The sequence below is a fragment of the Takifugu rubripes genome, chromosome 14 (assembly GCF_901000725.2).
Source record: "Takifugu rubripes chromosome 14, fTakRub1.2, whole genome shotgun sequence".
NCBI lineage: Eukaryota > Metazoa > Chordata > Actinopteri > Tetraodontiformes > Tetraodontidae > Takifugu > Takifugu rubripes.
This window is the reverse complement of record NC_042298.1, coordinates 857,421-866,908: the sequence shown is the minus strand read 5'-3', so window position 1 is coordinate 866,908 and position 9,488 is coordinate 857,421. Positions and strand designations below refer to the sequence as shown.

The window sequence follows — 9,488 nt, the reverse complement described above, 5'->3', positions numbered from 1 at the left end:
GGCCTGGTGGATGTGTGGAGGAGGATGCACAGAGAGCTGACGGTACACATGGTTCCGCCTGAGTCAAGATAGGATCTCCTCGGCCTGACTCGAACGATTTCATTGCATCAAACATCACTTCAGTCTTTTTAGGGGCTTTAAAATTATGCCAGTTGGTTTTACGGATCATTCTTTGGTTTTAAGCAAAGTAACTATTAAGAATATTTTACCTAAGAGTGCGTACTGGCATTTTAACACCCGCTTAACACTGGATAATAGTTTTAAGAGAGGTTTAACGTTATTTCTCTTCTGGTTTTAAGCATAGGAAATCTGATTTTACATGCTTTGGACAATAGTGGGACTTTGGCAAAACAGAGATACAGCTCCTATACTCTGAACGCCATGCAAGACACTTGCAGATCAAGTAAAGACCTGGAGACTAAGATAGTGGAAATGGAGGCAATTGGCAGTTCCACAGGAGAGCAAGGACACATTGAAGTCCTCAAGTCCAAAAAATAGACGTCTCTATGTCAGCGAGTATCATGAGAATGAGGCACTGTTTGAGGAGTTCTGTAGGAAGAAACAAACTCACGGCTGGACAGGCCGCTGCAGCTGGACGAGCTCCATGCCACCCTGCACAGCATGCAAGGTCGGAGGGCTCCAGATGTCGATGGGCTCACTGTGGAGTTTTACAAAGCCTTCTGGGACATTGTGGCCCATGACTTACTGGAGGGGTTTAATGAAAGCCTGGCCTTGGGTTCCCTGCCATTGTCCTATCAGAGAGCAGTCGTTACCCTTCTGCCCAAAAAGGGTAACTTGCAAGACATAAAAAATTGGCGCCCTGTGTCTCTGCTATTTCTGGATTACAAGATTCTGTCCAAGGCTTTGGCTATCAGGTTGAAGGAAGCTATGGAGCAGGTCCTTCACTGGGATCAGACCTATTGTGTGCCCGGCAGGTCTATGGTGGTCAAAGTCCACCTAATTAAGGATGTTTTGAAGGTGTCTGGCAGATTGGGGATCGATACTGGTCTCATTTCACTAGACCAGGAAAAGGCTTTTGGCTGAGTTGCGCACAAGTTCCTCTGGAAGGTGATGGAGAGGTTGGGTTCAGCCCCGGTTTCATAGACATGATCCTTTTTAGTGACATTGCAAGTATGCTAAATCTCCAGCGATCTGTGTGCTCCCTTCAGGGTGCATAGAGGCGTCTGACGCTCTCTCCTTCAAACGCCTCCTCTCCTTCAAACGCCTCCTCTCTAGAATTCGTGCAAACATTGATGGCCTGATTTTACCTTTCTTTTACCTGGTGGAAGGACGGTCTAAATTATCTTGGTGTTTTTATTGGTGATGAGACAACAGTGAAAAGGAAATGGTTTGACACAACTGAGAGAATTGAAAGCAAAATTCAAAAATGGAAGTGACTTCTCCCTGAACAGAGGTAAAATTCTTTTCCTCAATAACCCGGTGGCCTGTGCTATGGCACCGGCTTACTTGCCTGGAGCCTCCTCCAGGGTTGTTGGCTCAAGTTCAGAGAAGAGTTCTAAACTTCTTCTGGAATGGCATGCATTGGGTCCAGCAGGGGGTGCTGTACCTGCCTAGAGAAGAGGGAGGGCAGGGTCTCATCCACCTGGCCAGCAGGAACACAACTTTGCGAATTCAGTTTGTTCAAAGGTTTTTAACAGATCCAGCGGATCTAACATGGAGAGATGTGGCCAGATGTATCTCCAGACAGGTGAATATTTTGGGACTGGATGAAGCTCTGTTTTTAACTGACTTTAAATTCGTCAAATTAAATGGGCTACCTATATTTAAGTGTTGTTAAGGCATGGGCCCTTTTTAAATGCGCACAAAGAAAAAGCTCTGACTCTCTGTTCTGGTTGCTAAGGGAACCCGTGGAGCCAGGCGTGATGTATCCAGTGAATCGGCCAGACTGATGGCAGCACTGTGTCGGGCCTGGACTGTGGTTCTGGAGCACATAAATGCTGGCGTAAATGCTGCTGCCATCCCAGTCTGACCAGAACATTATATTTACAAAAATTAAATAACAAAATAAATGGCATTGACTGCCTATATTTAAGATATTTATAAGACACAATTAAAACCACCACAGAATTCAGTGAAGTCATTTAGAGCATTTAATTCATGACAGAACAACAAATAATTATATTACATTGTATGAATACAGGTGCAAAGAAAGAAAGAAAGAACGAACGAACGAAAGAAAGAAAGGTCTGCACCAGCAGAGACTACAGAACCGTTAGCCAATCAGAGCATGAGGGGGCGGGTCATAAAAGAGGGGGCGGGGCTCTGGTGTCGCCATGGCTGGAATTGCAGCAACCCGGACAGATTTGATGGTTACACCGGCGGCAGCAGCGAAGACAAGTAAGTCGTTTGGCGGCTTCTCGAATTCAAACTGTTTAGGGTTTTGATCAGTATTTGGTTTCCTAAATCACTGTTTTATAGCAGAGTATTTTTAATAAACCCATCATTTGCATTAGTCTACCTGTCTCAGCAGGAAGCTGCTTCTGGAGTTTCTAACGAAAGAAAATAACTTCAAATTTCCTGCTCCTTAACTCAGGAAAAACTGCGGTCATGGTGTTTGGTCCTGAACCTCTCAGGGATAGATTAGATCACATGATCACTCTAGATGGTATCGCATTAACATCTAGTCTCTGTGAGGAATCTAGGAGTAACTTTTGATCAAAATCTCTCCTTCAACTCACACATTAAATTAGTCTCTAGAAGTGCCTTTTTTCACCTGAGGAACATCACAAAGATTAGGAAACTATTGATGCGGCATGATGCTGAAAAGTTCATTCATGCTTTTGTTACTTCATTTAGCATTTAGCTACCAGGCCCCCTGCTATGGAACCAGCTCCCTGTCCAGGTACAGGAGGCTGACTCCATCGCTACTTTTAAGATCAGACTTAAAACCTACCTCTTTGAAAAAGCTTATTGTTACTAATTCTGTAGTTCCAGTTACCATCATAGACAGACAACTTATCATACTTAGGGGGTCGTCTAATCATTAGGTCACATCTTAGCTATGCTGTTATAGGCCAAGGCTGCCGGGGTCCAAAAACATGATCACCTGACAGGCCTCTGTCACCCTACTGGGTCATGCTCTGCTCTCCTCTCCTCTCCTCTCCTCTCCTCTCCTCTCCTCTCCTCTCCTCTCCTCTCCTCTCCTCTCCTCTCCTCTCCTCTACCTCCCCTTCCCTCTACCTCTACTCCTCTCCTCTCCTCTCCTCTACCTCCCCTTCCCTCTACCTCTACTCCTCTCCTCTCCTCTCCTCTCCTCTCCTCTCCTCTCCTCTCCTCTCCTCTCCTCTCCTCTCTACCCACCCCCCCATCAGCAGGAGGGTCCCCCTACATGAGCCTGGTCCTGCTCAAGGTTTCTTCCTGTTAAAGGGGAGTTTTCCTTGCCACTGTTGCTTGTCTGGGGTTAGGCCCTGGGATTCTGGAAAGCGCCTTGAAACAATTCTGATTGTAAAAGACACTATATAAATAAAGATTGATTGATTGATTGAGATTCTAGCAGTTTTTAAAAGTCTGACTGATGTGTTCAGATGCAAAAGGATTTGGACTCTCCCAACCTGTCTACTGTGGAGAAAGCCAGTTTCCTGGAGGGACTGCAGCTCCATGGTGGTGAGTGTCTCCTCATACTGGTCTTATTTATGATCAGTATGGAATTGTTGGAAACAGAAATAAATACTCTCAAACAAATTCTTTATTTGATTGAGTAAAACACTTTTTGTCATTAAGGGACTGTGGTTATTATGTTTGTCTATTAGATAAAGGTAGAACAACCTAACATTGAGTAACAAAGTCCAAGTGATCCTTTAATGACTAATTACTGAATGGCACATGTTTTTGACTCATTGGAAAATGTTGCCTCTGTTGATGCTGCATTGAAAGATTGGAGGCCATTTTCTCGCTGTATAGTTGGATTCCAACTCTGGTCTGCATCACCTTTCCACAACCTGTCCTGGTGTTTATTTCTTTGCAGGACACCGTTTGCACAGTACGGCTTTGGAGGAGCACCTGAATGAGTTGGAGGGTGACTGTGCCCATGAAGAGCATGCGGAGAGAAGGGAGTACCCACACATGTCCAAGGCTGGTGCTGCCAGTCAAACACAAGAGGCAAAGAGGAGCAGAAGGAGCAGGATTGCAGCAGGGTTGGTCCAAATCTGGCCATTTTCCACATTTCTGCCTGTAAAAAGAATCTGGCAGTAGCATCTCTCTAAAACCTGACCGATCCATTTAGCATTATGTCAGAAGAAGGCTCGCAGCCAGAGTCCCACAGTCAGCTTGTTCCTTCGGGTAGAAAGAAGAAAGCGAGTCCTCGGCGGGCGTCTGAACTGAGGTGAGGCCACAGAGATCATGGTTTTATCAGACGTTGCATGAGGCCTCTGCTGAGGATGAACCCAATTATCTGTCATCAAGGTCAGTGAAAACCCAGAAGAAAAGATGGCAAAGGGAACCAGGAACTCCAAAGTCCAAGAAAGCTCGGACACGGGTAGGAGATGAATGGGGACATGTGGCTATTGAATGGGTGGAAACCATAAAGCACAAGTCAAGTAATCAAATGTGTATTTCAATGCCTAAAAGCTCTGGCTAACATGCCACCCAGGTGTGTGACATCACGTGCACATGATCGGAGCATCAGCATGTTGAAGGAGGCTCACACGTGTAGCTCCTCACAGCTGGAGTGAGCATGAGCACCATGGAGACACAGGAGGTGGCTGAGGCCATCAAACTCCCTAAACGAGACCAGCAGCATGTTGTTGCTGCTGTTGATGGAGTCAGAAGGTTTCCCTTTCATGAGAGGAAAGCGTTGCTCTGAGCATAAAGGCCAGGCTGGTGTTAACAGAGAGGACAGCCTGGAGCCAAGACTTCTGGAAGAACCTTGTCTGCACAGACGGGTCTTGGAGGTCGGTGGACTGGTTCAGACAAATTTGTCAGAAATTCCCACTGTGATGTTTGGAGGAGCAAAAGTCTGGCCCCTGCAGCAGGTTAACCACCTCCTCAAAGTGTGGAAAGGCAGAGCTTAGCTGAGGTGGTCAGGCTGAAGATACAAGAGCTGACAGAATTCTGTGTCACAAAGTGCAACAAACCTTCCTCAGGCCCCAACAGAAGCTTCTGGATGCTAGAAGATAAAGGGGGTCTGTGAGGTGACAGGGGTCCTGACCTTTGCCTCAGTGTAGTCACTAAATCTTCAGAATAATTCAAGCTTGAATATTTAGTGAATATTGGGTTGACCCTTACCACTGTGATGATGTTGCGATGTTCTCCTGGTTTCTAGGGGGATTCTGGTGCTGCTGGTGTTTCTCAAGGTCACGGCCCCTCCTCCACCTCTGAGGACGAAGTGCCCCATCAGGACCTGAGCGGGGTGAGGAAGGAGGACTGCATGCACAGACATGAGGCCATTGTTATTGAGTTGTTATTCATTCCCACCTGCATCGGGTTTCAGATTCCAGCTCCAAAGAAAGCCAGGATGTGGACTTCCACTGATGGGGCCGCATCCAGAAAGAACGCTTCAGGCAGGTGGAGAACAAGACAACAAGACCTGCTGCAGGCTTTTATGAACTCTAATATGGAGTGTTTCTACTCATTCTGGTTCTGGTTGTGAGTTTATCATGAAGAATAGAAATGGGAGGATCCAGTTGTCCGATATACTGTGTCTGTCATGAAGTGTTCATAATAACGTGGGGAGGATCTCCTTTACCTCAGGTTACCTCCGTGGCCTCAGGTTCTGACAGTTGGAGATTCAGAGCCATGCTGACTGACTTCATGGTTCCTGTTGCTCTTCTTCAGGAAGGGCTGTCAGCCATCGTCAGAGAGGACGGCGGCAAGCTCAGAAGAGGCCAGAGGCAGAGCTGGTTCTGAACGCGTTCTTGGACTTCATCGACCATTACAGGTACACCAGCATCGCAGGAGGATGGGATGGATGCATTGTTGACCAGAGAGTTGAAAACAAGGGACCGCAAATAAAACTAAGTAACATATTCTTTAAAATAATTAAATTATAGACTTAAATTGCATCTGTTTATTATCGCTTTAAATAAACCAGAAAAGGTTGATTTGTTACTACGTTAGTGTTGGAGTGAACCTTAACTCTGGTGACAATCCCAGTTCATGAGTGGGGACCAGTGAACGACATGGGATTCAACAGAATTGGGCTTTCAGATTAGTTTCCCGTCCCTGCTGGTTCATCTGTCAATCAGATTAGAGTTCATTTAACCAATAGGATGATTGAAACATGCTGGACCAGCCTGGTGGACAACAACCTGTGAAGGACCTCTCTGGTTCCTCTGGAGCCCTGGGGAATGTCAAGAAGTGATTCCATTTCAAATCAAATCAAATTAATCTTTATTTATATAGCGACTTATACAATCAAAATTGTTTCAAGGCGCTTTCCAGAATCCCGGGGCCTAACCCCAGATAAGCAACAGTGGCAAGGAAAAACTCCCCTTTAACAGGAAGAAACCTTGAGCAGGACCAGGCTCATGTAGGGGGACCCTCCTGCTGATGGCCGACTGGGGAGAGGGGAGGGAGAGGAGAGGAGGAGAAGAGGAGGAGGGGAGGGAGAGGAGAGGACCCTCTCAACCATCCAGTGGGGGGCATAGTCTGGTTCAGAATGGGGCAATTCTTCCACGGTGGGGGAGAGTGATGAGGATGCCCTGTCCTAGTTTTCCATTTCAGCACTGGTCTTTTGAGGGGCACTGCTCGGCTTTGGGTCACTTCTTTCTGTTCAGAAATAACCCTTGAAGGACAGTGACCAAAAAAATAGCACAAATTCTCTAATTTGGCTCCTCAAGATGTTGCGGTCATCGTTGGGGCAAACGCATGAGTGAAATTTGTCCCAGATTAGGATCGGTGACCTGTCCCAGCGTCCACTCTCTGAAGGCCTGCTGCGTTTATACAGCATGCTGATGTTCATGTAACTGTGCTGGACTTGATTTCAGGAAATCGGTGGAGTCAAACGTTGTGAGTCAGTCAATCAACCGTTTTTCCTCCATCGTAGAGGAGCAGCTGCAGGAGAAGGTGAGCTTCCACACACTCACATAGGGACTTTAATCACACACAAGCCACCTTTTTTGTCATGAGAAGCTTTGACTTAATCTCATTGTGTTTCTCTAGATTTGCAACACAAAGAACCTTCAGGTCCTTAAACAAAGAAATGCTCAGGTAAGGCTGAACAGCTTCTTGCACAAAGCTAGGTGCTGAGGATACATACACAATCAAACTGGTGTCGCAGCTTAATGTTGCTTTGAAATCCACCTGAGCTGCTAATCACATGTGTTTGTGTGACAGATGAAATATGTGGGCCAAACAAAGACTCAGAGGCTGTTGGACACAAAATATGAGCTAATGAGGTACCGTATGTCTCTGTCTCTGTTTCTGTCTCTGTCTGTCTCTGGTGAGTGGGACTCAGCATGATTGAACTTTTTTACTCAACCTTTTGCTCTATGTATTTAATTTTCCCTCCACGCCTCATAGTTTCATCACTGGTTGGTTGGGGGCTAGTTTGGTTTGGTGTCTGGTAACCAGCTCAGTGAGGGAGAATTGGAGAGGTGGAGTCGCTGGCCTGATATTTAAGCTGGTGCCACCAGTGAGTTGCTTATTGGTGGAAGCCAGTTTAGCTTTGTAGAGGTGGTGGGATGCTGCCTCCTGCATGATTGGAGCTCATCATTGTTAGCTTTTCAGATAGCATGGCTAAAGTTAGCGATGTTTATGGGACTGGTGTACCAGTAGCTATCATGATACCTTTGTTCCTGTTCTGGGTAGTCCAGCCAAAAGGATAATGATCTCGAACGCTCCTCCGTTTATTAAAAATGGAGCACTGTTTGGTGACAAGTGCAGGGGATGCCTGCTCCTTCTGCTCCCAGTCAGAGACCCTTAACCACCTCTTTGTCCAGTGTCCCAGACTGGAGGGGCTGTTTGGACAGCAGCAGAGGTGGTTCCAATTTGTCAGTGAGGGTTTCTCCTTCAGCCTTTTTATCTTTTATTCCACATTATTGTGCTAGGAGGAATGCTGTACACCAGCTGGTTAATGTCATCTCGGGGACAGCTGAGTTAACCATCTGGAACGCCAAGTCAGAGGTCTGAGGAGCTGGTGTCCATGATAACTGGTCTAAGGGTGGAGTTTAGGTTGCATAAATGGACTATAGAGATGGTTGGATGCACCTGGGGTGTGAAGGGTGTCCTGTGTTCAGAGGAAATGATCTGATCCTAAACTTTAACTTTTTATTATTTTGTTTGAGTGATAAACAGAGAATGTAAACAAATCAGGAATAAAAGTTCTTTTAAAATCAAATCTCCCTCTGTCTGGTTCTGATCCTAAAGACAGGCGTGGTTTTGTGCTTGACTGTTGTTGATGTGACTGTTCAGAGCAGAGAGGCAGACATTCCTGCTGCAGAAGCAGAAGACTCAACTGGAGCTGAGATTGTGGGACCTGAGAAAGGGACGCGCCTTCCTTCATCACCTCACTCAGCTCAACAGACAATACCTGGACTGGAGACACCAAAACTCGGAGGAGAATGAGATGGTCTGTGCACACATGCTCCCTCTCACACACACACACACACACACAAGAATCCCCTGAATGCTGTTGATCACACTTTTCTAAAACAGCCCATTTCCTGTGCTCTGTCCTCCAGTATGGAGCATCTAGTTTGCCGGCTCTGGTACAGGAAGTCAACCATCTGCGATCCACAGAGGCCCAGTTGAGAAGAATCAATAACCAACTTGAAAAACTCACAGAACAGTAAATAATGACATAGATGAAATGGATTGAAGAGGTCATGAAGGCGATTCCACTGGTGGTGTAGTACAGCCCAGTATATACTGACATAGATTCATCAGGTTGTTCGTGCTGGTGTGTGGGAACTCCATTTCTGGCTTCAGAGCTCAATTATAAATAAATGCTTCAACCAACGGTGTGAACTCATTACAACATCTGACCAGTCTTCTTGCACCATCACTGTTTGGAGACCATGTACTACTCCTTTCTTTTCTCACTCATCCATCCTGAGTTTTCCACTGCACCCTGTGGCACCAGCTTCCTCAAACCCTCACCTTACCGTCCCACCTGAGTCCTCCGTGTTTATACCTTTACTCTCTCGGCTGTGCCTTATAGGTGCCTTTCTCACAGTTAATTACCCTTGAGGGTCTGATGATGAACCAATAAGAGGTAATAAAGAGCACAGGTGGCTGCAATGGATCTGATTTGAGTCTAGATTTAAAATAAATCAATCTTTGTTTATATAGCGTCTGTTAAAATCAAAATAGTTTCTCGGCACTTTCCAGAATCCCAGGGCCTAACCCCCAACAAGCAACAGTGGCAAGGAAAAACTCCTCTTTAACAGGAAGAAACCTGGAACAGGACCAGGCTCATATGGGGGACCATCCTGCTAATGGTGGTGCTGGGTATGAGAGGGAGGAGAGAATAGGCAGCGATCAGGGAAATACATTGATTATTACAAAGTGCTAGTGTAAGAGTTCAGTGG

At 46.1% G+C, this 9,488-nt stretch overlaps 1 protein-coding gene across 1 annotated transcript; it reads left to right on the top strand.

Moving 5' to 3' along the window:
* Positions 1-2,240: 2,240 nt before the first annotated feature.
* LOC115252366 (centromere protein U) lies at positions 2,241-8,917 on the top strand. Its single transcript, XM_029847311.1, has 13 exons — positions 2,241-2,358; positions 3,546-3,624; positions 3,986-4,154; positions 4,244-4,342; positions 4,423-4,495; positions 5,282-5,368; positions 5,450-5,519; positions 5,794-5,896; positions 6,945-7,023; positions 7,120-7,167; positions 7,294-7,355; positions 8,371-8,527; positions 8,640-8,917. The coding sequence occupies exons 2-13, from the start codon at positions 3,546-3,548 to the stop codon at positions 8,748-8,750; spliced, it is 1,137 nt and encodes a 378-aa protein (XP_029703171.1). The 5' UTR covers positions 2,241-2,358; the 3' UTR covers positions 8,751-8,917.
* The last annotated feature ends 571 nt before the right edge of the window (positions 8,918-9,488 follow it).

Bases quoted from the DNA above. Each gene is read 5' to 3' on its own strand.
- LOC115252366 (XM_029847311.1), top strand. From the start codon at position 3,546: ATGCAAAAGGATTTGGACTCTCCCAACCTGTCTACTGTGGAGAAAGCC. The intron at 5,897-6,944 runs GTACACCAGCAT...ACTTGATTTCAG, and splicing joins GACTTCATCGACCATTACAG to GAAATCGGTGGAGTCAAACG. The intron at 7,356-8,370 runs GTACCGTATGTC...GTGACTGTTCAG, and splicing joins ACAAAATATGAGCTAATGAG to AGCAGAGAGGCAGACATTCC.